At 33.5% G+C, this 11343-nt stretch overlaps 1 protein-coding gene and 1 long non-coding RNA gene across 3 annotated transcripts; one reads left to right on the top strand and one right to left on the bottom strand.

Annotated features, from left to right (window-relative positions):
• The first annotated feature begins 3472 nt into the window (after nucleotides 1-3472).
• Nucleotides 3473-5802, top strand: LOC9313095 (uncharacterized protein At3g27210). Of its 2 annotated transcripts, XM_002876981.2 has the most exons (4): nucleotides 3473-3851; nucleotides 3970-4080; nucleotides 4968-5048; nucleotides 5156-5802. In XM_002876981.2, exons 1-4 carry the CDS (start codon nucleotides 3716-3718, stop codon nucleotides 5551-5553), a joined length of 726 nt encoding a protein of 241 aa, XP_002877027.1. In that variant the 5' UTR covers nucleotides 3473-3715; the 3' UTR covers nucleotides 5554-5802. The 2 variants fall into 2 exon arrangements, with proteins under 2 accessions (XP_002877027.1, XP_020881988.1); XM_021026329.1 differs by lacking the exon at nucleotides 3970-4080 and having other exon boundaries at nucleotides 3590-3851.
• Nucleotides 5803-7685: 1883 nt separating this feature from the next.
• On the bottom strand, nucleotides 7686-8394 carry LOC110228613. The gene is made up of 2 exons (XR_002332082.1): nucleotides 8084-8394; nucleotides 7686-8001 (listed from the first exon to the last, which is right to left on the bottom strand). It is a non-coding gene; the product is annotated as an uncharacterized LOC110228613 (long non-coding RNA).
• Between the last annotated feature and the right edge of the window lie 2949 nt (nucleotides 8395-11343).

Here is an 11343-nt window from a genome sequence, read left to right as displayed (position 1 = left end):
TATTAAAAGACTTGATGAGCATTCCCGTAGTATCGGTTAATGATGGGCAACTTCTTGAGTCCTGAGATGTCTGGTGGAGGCTGAGGGTAGAGTTTGTAAAACTTGATGCTTTGAAAGGCTTGCCTATCATCTTGGCTCACTTCTTCTATTACTTTGCATCTAGCCTCGCTTTCTTTTCAGCTCGAACATTCTATTTGACGAATTCTTTGAATTCTTCCTTTTGTTCCGCGGATAATTCTTGGTCTTCAATCAGTTTATCAACAAACACCTCAAGTCTATCAAACCTCCAGTCGAATTCACATACAACTGGCGGTTCAGATGGGTACAATATTTGGACCTCACTACTCTGTTCAAGTTCATCTTCTTTGAATGGGTCATAGAAATAAGGAAGGCAATATTCGAACTTCCTAACCCGCTCGTCTTTGAGATGTCTTAGAGCAGCTCTCCTCTGTGTACAGACAAAAAATAAAGATTTGAAACTTCATCCTATCATATTGTCTTGATCTTTCTTCAAAGGGTATGTAAGAAACCCAATCCATTTTCATCTCCTTCATTGGAATGATTTCTTCCGCTGCTCTCTGAATCGATGTGATCCCTATCTTATCGGAAGGCGGAAAGGGTGATTCGATAGAAACAACTGTCGAGACAGGCGTATTGTGGCAAACAAAACCGATTAATAGATCACTTCTTGATCTGTATTTTTTCGTCAAATACAAAATGTATAGTTCTGGTCCGCATGTTTTCTTCATCCACCATGAGTCCATGACATCTCTAGTTACAGGTAGTCATTTTTTCGTACATAGAGAATTAAAATCGGGAACAATCTAAAATGTTTCAATTTTCAAATTGATTCCAGCTTGGTTTAATTAGCTAAACAATATTAATTACCTCGATGATTATAACAAATTGTTTTGTGAACCATTATAAGTGGGAATCACACATCATACATGACACAACTTCCACTTTTACTATTTCTCTTTTGTTTTTTGTTTCAGTCCTTTCTTTGGATCCTTGTGCATTGTCTTGACTATTGAACCGAAAACACACATAACCCATGCCATCATTGTTTTCCCTAAAGATTCCATTTGTTATTGTTATTAAATTTTCATTTTTCTAAAACTTTTGTTTCATTTATTTTGTTTAAATCGAGTTTTGGAGCACATATATACTATCTTACTATCTTACTATCTATTTAACATTGGATATTGGTTTCACGATTAACTATATAATAAATAATTACGTTATTTTCGTTTTATCGAAAACTATCTCAAGTATTGCAGATAAACTTTGATCTAAACCTTAAACACAAAATACTACTAAGCAAAAAGAAAAACTATCACAATAATATTAGAAAGGTAATATTCTAGATAATATGGTTACAACATTTCAATGGCATATCCTTCTTGAGATATTTTCCCAATAAGTACAAACTTGTCACCAAATAAGTAAAGAAAACATTTTTATCCACAAAAAAAAACAATAAAGAAAACACAAACCTTAGAAATTTGGTGTTTAGTGTGCGTGTGTAATAGAAAGTTGAGAATTCCATAAAGATTACATTATATATTGTTTATTGTATTACTCATTATCCCTTGATTTTGTTAGTGGTCACGGAAAGAGAAATCTGATGACAATATTATTGGATTCATAAGCATCACAAATGACAATAATTACAAGTTTGCTTAACGCTAGAGTCGGCAAAACAAAACAAAATTTGGCGTAAGTATTAATCAATTTATGATTCTATGTATTGTCAATCGTTGGTAATTATTATTTTATGTGCTAAATTTGAAATTTTAGAACAAAATTTGGCATCCAGTGACCACCACATACAAACTCCAATGATAACCCAATTCATCGACAATCCAATGTAATTCACTAACTTTATCTGAAAATAATTAACCATAAACCATATAAAGTATAATAACTAAATAATATGGAGCCGCTTTTATAGCTATCCAATAAATATTCTAAAGAGGCATATGCCTTTTGGAGATTATAAAGTATTAACGTTTTGAAATCTTTATTGATCTCTGAAACATAATAAAAAGTTTAAACTGTGAATAGTCAAAGAGTAGTTTATTTTCGGTCACCTAATTATGCCAATCTTTATTACGTGTAATTAATGTAATAGATAGAAAAAGTTGAAAACTGCTTATAGATTTAATAGGAAATTAAAGATCATGTCACTATATGGCTATATGCATTCAGGATCAAACATTATCTTAATATACTACTTAACACAATAACTAAATGATAAAATTTTAAGCAAGCAAAGATATTTCATGTGTAAAAACTACACATGCAAACAAAAATGGGAAAAATGTCAAAAAAATTCGCGAACTTTCAAATTTGGGACCTACTGGACTAATGAGAGGTGCTCAACCGTTGCGCTACGATAACATTTTGGTATTGTACCAAACCGAACATATATATACTAGCAAATAACTATGTACAATTAATTAAAAAAATATACAATTTATTAACAATAACAAAACTAAAAAACAATAACCAAACATATACAAATATTAAATATACTTCCATAAATATATATTTTAAACTGTTCTGAAACGACGTCGTTTTGACTCAACGGAGAAATCTAACGGAAATTTAACACCGTTATCGCCTGATTAACGGAAATTTAACGGCATGCCCGAAATGGCCAAGTCAAACTAAACTTCACTATTTTGTCAAAAAGTCAACCTAAACATTATGATTTAAAAGATATTTCGATAGTTCATGCTTTTTTCATCCCAAATTTGAAAGTTCGCGAATTTTTCGACATTTTTCTCAAACAAAAATCTATTGCTCGGTTGTGTTATCTCTTAGACTCTTAGGGAACGTATTAAATCTAATGATTTGGGATGATTTTAGTTTCTTTCAAATTAATCTCCCAACTAAAACATTGAGATTTTGTGGCAAGAAAATTCAAGATTGATTTCGACATCCTTTCATATACATCACTTTCTTGAATTAGTGAGAACTATAGTTGTTACGATTACGACCTCGATATAACGGTCAATAATTTTAGTATTTTACCAAAACTAAAAAAACATGACGGTCAAAGTTACTATACGAATCACAATAAAGAAAATACGTATCATTGAATACTAATATTGACATATATGATTCCAAATTTGAAATTTATCTAAAGTAGTGAAAATTTGGTTAGTAAATTATTTGGTATCCCAACTTTTTGAAATTGAATATGGGATTTCGAATTAACCATACCACATCGTTATCCGGTATTACGTGTTCCGATCACCTGGCTGACATGCCGACTAAAATCAAATTAAAACCGGTGATTTGGTTGGTTTAACCGGATTTGAATGTTCGGTTATCTTTAATACATCACAAAACCAAAGGATATTTACATAAAGAGTGCCACGTAACACCAAAAAAAGTCACTCACGGGGTCCCACCATGATATGTCGCACGATAACTACGTGGAGAGAGAGATCACCAAAACGACACCGTCTCACTCTCTTCCAACATGAAAACTGAGTGGGCACCGTGTACGTGTAGGACCCACTTCTCCTTCTCCGACGAAACATAAAAACAAAAAACAAAAAGAGAAGCAAGAGATTAGTCTCTCTCTCTCTACCTCTCTCGATCTCGTTGATCATAATTGCTCAATCAAAACTCTCTCTCTATCTCTAAAAGGTTTTTCTCTTTTTAACTTTGTTTTGATTATTTATATAATCTTTGCCTATGAATGGGTTCGTCTTCGTCGTCGCTTAATAATTCTCCGATTAGAGCTGATAGTATGGTAACTCCAGAATCTCCGATGACTATGAAGGATAAGAAAAACGACAACGTTTCGATCATGTCTCCTTCCAAGAAAAGTTTTGGTATTTTTTTCCAAAACTTCTTCTTATAATCGAGAGAGATCATTCATCATCTCTGTGTTTGATCTATATTATAATATTTGTTTCTAAATGATTATATATGTTTTCATTGAATTTTCAGAATCGCCAAGGAAGAGTACTTCGATTCCGGCGGTTTCTCCGACGACGGCGAATAATAATCTCACTCCGGTCAAATCTCGGTGGTCTTTTTCTTCTTCCAAGAAAAGTTTTGGTATTTATTCCAAAAAAAAAAAAATTCTCTTTTTGAATTTAATTCTTGATTTGGGTTCTTTCACTGTTCCACCTTTTTGGATTGTTTTTTTCTGATATTTTAGTTTAAGTTATTGGTTTGATGATTTGATCTAATTTACACACTTTTCTTGTTGCATAAATATTTGTTGTTTTATGTGTTTATGAATATTAGCATGTGGAGATTCGGTGACCGGCAAAAATGTTATTCCATAAATGGTTCTTCTAAATCAATTTGATTTGATTTCTCTTCCTGTCAACATAGAGAGAGACTTTTAGTTATAGGTTCCTCTTCTTTTTTTCTTATCTGATAAGATCAGATATCGAATTTGATTTCTTCCATTAATAGATTTTATGCTGTTGACAAAAAAAAGATTTTATGCTAAAACAGTTACTTTTCCGTAACCATATTGAGATTTTTCTTACAACAGGAAAAAGTAAATTTTAAAGTGAGAGTGAGCTATTTTGGTGAATTATGATTTGAAAAGTTGTCTACTTTAACTGTGACCCAGAAGATCTGACAAAATATGAAAAAGTATTACTACTAATCAGTCTTCTTGATCTGGGTTCCATTGTTTTTCACGCTTTAATTTGAAGGGTTTGGCAAAAATTCAAAATTTTTACCCGGGAACTTTGGAGAATTGATTTTAAATTTCAAGTTAATCTCTTTTCAGGCATTGCGTTGTCACTTCCTCTGATTCTATCTCCTCTCTTTTTTGAGGTCTATTGTTCTATTCTATCTTATGATGGTGATTGAATCAAAAGGTTTTGATATATACACATTTTTTGATTAGTTTCATTGTGTGTTTGTGTGTGTTTTGTCTACCATTCTTGCTCTAATGTTTTGAAATGCATATTTTTATGTCACAGGAAGCAAAGATGAAACCTTTTTCGATTCGCAGCCATGGCTACAATCTGATTCCGACGATGATTTCCACAGCGTAAATGGCGGTAAAATCTTTGATCTTTTTTTAGTTTCTTGTTTGAGTAAATGCTACAGTTTCATTACTACTAAAAATTCAAAATCTTGATATATTGTTTTTACTTATATACTTCAGATTTCACTCCATCACTCGGAAACACTCCTAAGAGCAGCTTCTCAGATAGGCCACCACGTTTCCACAACCTTGTATTCCACGAGAGGAAGTCTTCCCGAGGCTCTTCTTCTCCAGCGCCACTTCCAAGAAGGAAGAAGCTTGGTGAGCTATTCAGAGACAGTATAAGAGAAGAACGAGAAGAAAGCTTTGAAGGCGGTTCATCGTCAGCTATAAGCACTCCTTATCTCTCAGGTGCTAACTCAGGCGAATTCAACGACAACGCCATCGAAAAGGAAGAGAAGAAGAAGTCTAATTGGCAGCATCATCGTTGTCTTCCTGGATTCTCTTCATGTGGTGGAAGTTTCATGGAGAGGAGGAAGAAGATGAGCTCTGAAACTCCGGTTGTTGCTGTGAAATGAAATGTAGAGAATCTTGAAATTTGGAAATGTTTTGTATATGAAAGAATGATAAAGAAGAGAGAGGGAAAGAGATACAGAGCTCTCGGAGTAAAAAAGCTCTGGTAAATTTTACAGAGTACTCTTCTTGCTATGATGAGAAGAGAATCAATCAATAGATGAAGAGATAATGTAAAAAAGAAGAAAATGAGCTGCTTTTTGTTGATGAATTTTTGGATCTTGGCTTATGAAATTTGTCTTTCTTGAATCGTATTACACCACTAAACATGTATTTTGTTGTTTAATCATGCATTAAATAGCTGATAGTGGTTTCTTTTATTCATTTGCTTAAAAAAGAAAAAAAAAATTCAATGTACAGCTACATCTATACAATACTTACTAATTCGTGCACTAAAGTATTTTTCAGGCTTCAGTAGTCAACACAATACTTTAATTAGTTAATAATCCACAATTTATTACTAAAACAATCAATTTTGATACTTTATACGGTAATTAATCAATAAATCACACACATAAATAAATACATTCAACTTTTACAAGTTAAAATTGTGTAGGATTAAAAAAAATAGTATATCACATCCTTTATCTAATAAATCACAAGTCACTATACCAATAATACTGTGACATGTGTCAATTCAAAATTATTTTAAAAAATAAATAAAACAAGTTTCTCCACGATCTCCACAATCTACGGTTACTAGCCATATTTATAGGAACATGCTTCTTCTTTTTTTCAGCCTTTCTTAAACAAAAATAGAAAAATAGATTAATTTTTTACTAAAAAAAATATTTATGCTCCACGATTTCCTATCATTTTTTTTGAAGAAATTGTTAAAAATGCCTATTTTTCAATATCCCTTTTCAAAAATGCCTCCTTTGAAAGTCCATTTTTAAGTTTGCTCTCTTTTAATTTTTAATGACCATTTTACCCTTATTTGAAACAAAATTAGGTCCACAAAATACAAAATATTTTTTGGCGGGAAAAGTGATCCCGTAATTTTCCCGCCAAAACACTTGTAAAACCTTTAAAATACCTTGTAAAATTTTCCCGTAAAATTTTTTCCCGCCAAAAATTTTTTTTTGCGGGGAAAGTGATTCCGCAATTTTTTTGGCGAAATTTTTTTGGCGGGAAAACTTTTGGCAAAAAAGTTTACAAGGTATTTTAAAGGTTTTTACAGAGTATTTACAAGTGTTTTGTAAGGTTTTACAATGTATTTTAAAAGGTTTTACAAGGTACTTATAAGGTTTTATAAAGTATTTATAACTTGTAAAACCTTATAAAAAACTTGTAAAACCTTATAACTTGTAAAACCTTATAAAATAGCTTGTAAAATTTTATAATATCTTATAAATACCTTATAAATACGTTGTAAAACTTTTTAAAAATACATTGTAAAACCTTATAAATACCCTGTAAAAAACCTTTAAAATACCTTGTAAATTTTTCCCGCCAAAAATTTAACGCCAAAAAAATTGCGGAATCACTTTTCCCGCAAAAGAATTTTTTTGGCGGGAAAATTTTTTGGCGGAAAAACTTTTTACGGGAAAATTTTACAAGGTATTTTAAAGGGTTTACAAGTTTTTACAAAATCAAATTTGTAATTTTGATGTGTGCACATTCTCATGTTTTCCTTATATATTTGTGATATCTTTTATTAAAAGAAAAGTAATTTAGTCATTTTGTACATAAAAAGGGGTATTTTTAAAAATGGACAGCCAAAGGGGGCATTTTTGAAAAGGGGTCCATTTTTGAAAAGGGGTATTGAAAAAAGGGCATTTTTGTGAGTCTCCCTTTTTTTTATAAATACCTAATTAACACCAATTCACAACCATTTGTCAGATGCTTCATCAGTGTTGGATTGTGGTGCTACAAAAGAAGGTTTGCTTTGAATGTTATTTTTATCGATTCACTCGAAAAGAAGATAAAAAGGAAGAACAACGAAGGCCAAATGAAAGCACATGGTAAGTACTAGCACGTGAGTTATGAATTATGGAGTTAAAACAGATTTGACCATTCTCTATTTTTTGCACATCTACGACGTTTTGGTCTTACTGACATATTGTTTTGCAGCTTTTTTATAAAATCAAGGACAATAAAAACAGTAAATATAATGTTTACTCAATACAGTTAATTGTTATTTGAGTTTGTTTTCCTTTTTATGTTTTTATTAACATGAGCATGAAAACATATCAAGTCATCGACACGGACACACACATAGTTTAGAGTTTATCTACGTCTTAAGGTTACACAACTTCCATATTTAACCATAATGGTCCTAATGGATTAACATTATAAATACAATTCAGTTGGTTCCTCATGTACAACATCTCTCCTTTTTGCAGAGTTCAAGTCCTCTTAAAATGTAACAATTGATTCCTCTTTTCTTAAGTTACCTCCATTTTGATTCCTAGACGATTTCCAAAAATTCCCATGGTCAATTTGTCGAACACCTGGTGTGCGTAAATAGGGTGAGAATGTAAAATGTAACAAATCTGGAAAGCGGAACCAAAAATTTAGTAGGACTAAACTCACCGTGTGAAGATCCTTCATATGGGAATCTAAGATCATCCATCAATGATGAACCATCACATAAGAAGAGTATAAAGAAGGAAAAGAAATGTTTCGTGAAGAGTAAAAGATAGAGCCTTACTCATTGCATAGAAGAGAAAATCAAATCAGAGAGTTTTTAGATTATTGCTATAAATTTTCTTTTTTGTATCTCTGTAGTAGTTGTAATGGATTAAAGTAAGAGAGAGTTTGGAAGAGGAGAGGAAAGTAAAAAGTCAAATCGTGGTTTTGTGGGGAAGAAGCAGTTGCCGAAGGAGTAAGTTTTTTTTTTTTTTTTTTTGTATTTTTTTTGTCGACACAATAATAGAGTTGGTTTACAACAAAGTGAAACAGCAAAAAATAAGATTTATGCCACGTGTCAAATTGGAGAATGCTGCAGTTTTTGATAAAGTGACTGTTGATTTTGTAAATATAATGTTGTGATCTATGAGGGAGAACGGCCTATTCCCTCCTGAACTATGTTGCTTTATCGCTTACATACACAAAACTTTAGTCTGTGCCTAAACCATCATGAACTTCAATATAATTTGAATTTTCAACACAAACTTTAAAAATCCGGTGGAAACCCTCAAATTGCTAGACGGTGTTATTGTTCCGTTAACGGATGCTGACGAGGACGACACGTGAGCGTTTAAAACGACTGCGTTTTGTCATACGTGGACTCTCATTAGACACAGAGACAAAACGGCGTCGTTTTGATTTGAGCAAAACGACGTCGTTTTGTAATTTGGGGCTTTTAGTCGACTTAGGGTTCATCTTCTTCCCTTTCTCGAGCCAAAATCAGAAATTGAGAGGAAAGACAGAGTGAGACGAAGAGTGAGACGAAGATTGAGACGAAAGAAGATTTGAGATTGAAGATACGGTATATGGGTGCTTCGATTCGAGAAATCTGAGAACAAAAAACAAGATTTTTCTCCGATAATGAGGTTAGTCGAGTTTCCATATCTTTCAATCCCAGATCTTTCATATTCACTTCCTTTAGGTTACGAAATTGGATGGATTGCGTTATACATTCTTAGATTTACATAAACATTGTGTCAATTTGAAGATTAAATTGATTAGCTAGTAAATTTATTTATTGTCCTCCATGTGTTCGACGAAATGCTTAAACGAGTTCTTATGTTTTTTTTTTTTGGACATTTGATGCAGTTCTGAAGAGGAGATTGTTGCAAGTTTTGCTTGCTACCACAGTGGAAAATTTGAAAATGTTTCAGGACAGATTTTTTACGAAGGTGGTGGTGTTCGGTTCGTTGAATCAAAGCCAAGTGAGTTGTTTACACAGTTAATGAATCAGCTTCCGGTGAGTTTGTATGGGCATAAAGTTTGGTATAAACTGCCTTATGATAGATTTGAGGAGAGGAAATCAATCTCTAATGGTGATGAAAATTTTAAGAGAATGTGTTTGGCTGCAATGTGGACGAAAGCTGTTGATATCTTTTTGGAGCCTGAAGATGTGGAGCCTGAACGTGTGGAGCTTGAAGGTGATGAAGAGGATAATGCTAACAGAGAAGAGCAAGAAGTCCACGAAGAAGCAAGAGATGAATGTGGACAGTTTGATGAAGAAATAAGAGTGGAAAGAAATGTGGCTGCCTTTGTTGATGTAGATGATGAGTATGATGAGTATGCGACACCCGTGGAGTCAGATTGTGAAGTTGATGGTGATGATGGTTTTAAGAGATACATCAAAGGTAGTGGTGAGCTGAAGTATAAACAAGTCTTCGATAGTATAGATGACTTCAAAAAAGCAGTTGTGGAGTATGTGTTGAAGTCAGGAAGGAATATCAAGTATACGAGATGGGAGAGCACAAAATCAGAACTTAGATGTGCTAGTGGATGTCATTCTGAGAAAGGAGCTGAAGAAGAAGAAAATGAGGAGACTGCAAAAGATAAACCAGACACTGAAAGAGAGAATTTAGAGACTGGAAGAGAGAGTCCAGAAACTGCAAAAAAAAATCCAGCGGAGGAGGAAGAAGAGCATCAGCCATATTTATGGAGGATCTATTGTGCTTATGAGACAACAGTGGAGAAGTATGTGGTTAAAACATTCAATGATGACCACAATTGTGTGAATACTGGGTATAGCAAGATACTTACTCAAGAAGTTATTGCTAGGCTGTTTGTGAATGATGTGAGAGATAATCCGCAGTTGATGCCTAAAAACATCATACAAGAAATCCAGAAGCGTTGGAGCTTAATTGCATCTACTGATCAGTGCAGAAAGGCAAAAGCAAGAGCTTTGGAGATGATTCAAGAGGAGCATGATGAGCAATACTCAAGACTCAAAGATTACCGCCTTGAGCTATTAAGGTAAGATCAATCACTGATTCTTACATTGTTCTGATTTTTTGTTTAAATTAACATGGTTTGCATTAATGTTTTCTTTGTTTTGCTAGTACAAATGCAGGTTCAACTGTGGAACTAGATACATTCCAGCAAGATGGTGGACTTGATGTCTTCTTCAGATTTTATGTCTGCTTTGGTAGGATAAAGAGAGCATGGAGGAGCTATTCTCGGCCAATATTTGGTATTGATGGGTGCTTTCTCAAGTACTTTACAGAGGGTCAGTTATTGGCTGCAGTTGGAAGAGATTCCAACAACCAGATGTATCCTCTTGCGTGGGCTGTGGTGGAGAAAGAGAATGAAGACAACTGGAAGTGGTTCATTGGAAAGCTGCAGAGTGATTTCAGCCTAGGTGATGGTTCTGGTTTTACTGTCATTTCTGATAGACAAAAGGTAAATCTCAATCTTCTTATTTATTTTGATAGACAAAAGGTAAGTCTCTTGATTCTTATTCTGTCATTTCAGGGTTTACTAAATGCGGTTTCTCAGCTATTACCACATTCTGAGCATCGGATGTGTGCAAGACACATATATGCTAACCTTAAGAGTAACCATCCACATAGAGCAGAGATGAAGAAGTTATTTTGGAAGGTTGCAAAGAGCTACAACACCGCACAATATGATAAGAGTATAGAAGCGTTGAAGATGTATGACATGAGTGTCTACCATTCAGTGATGCAGAAGAATCCAAAAAACTGCAGCCTCTGCTTTTTCAAAACAACATCTGGTTCTGATGATGTAAGTAATAACATCTCTGAGTCATTTAATAATGCCATTAACGCTACAAGAGAGATGCCAATGGTGGAAATGTTGGAAACTATCCGGAGAAGAGCAATGATCCGAATAGATCTCAGAAGGAAGAAGGCAAAAAATCACAAAGGCAA

The sequence above is a fragment of the Arabidopsis lyrata genome (genome assembly GCF_000004255.2).
Source record: "Arabidopsis lyrata subsp. lyrata unplaced genomic scaffold ARALYscaffold_5, whole genome shotgun sequence".
Taxonomy (NCBI): Eukaryota; Viridiplantae; Streptophyta; class Magnoliopsida; order Brassicales; family Brassicaceae; genus Arabidopsis; species Arabidopsis lyrata.
This window is presented reverse-complemented; position numbering and strand designations above follow the sequence as displayed.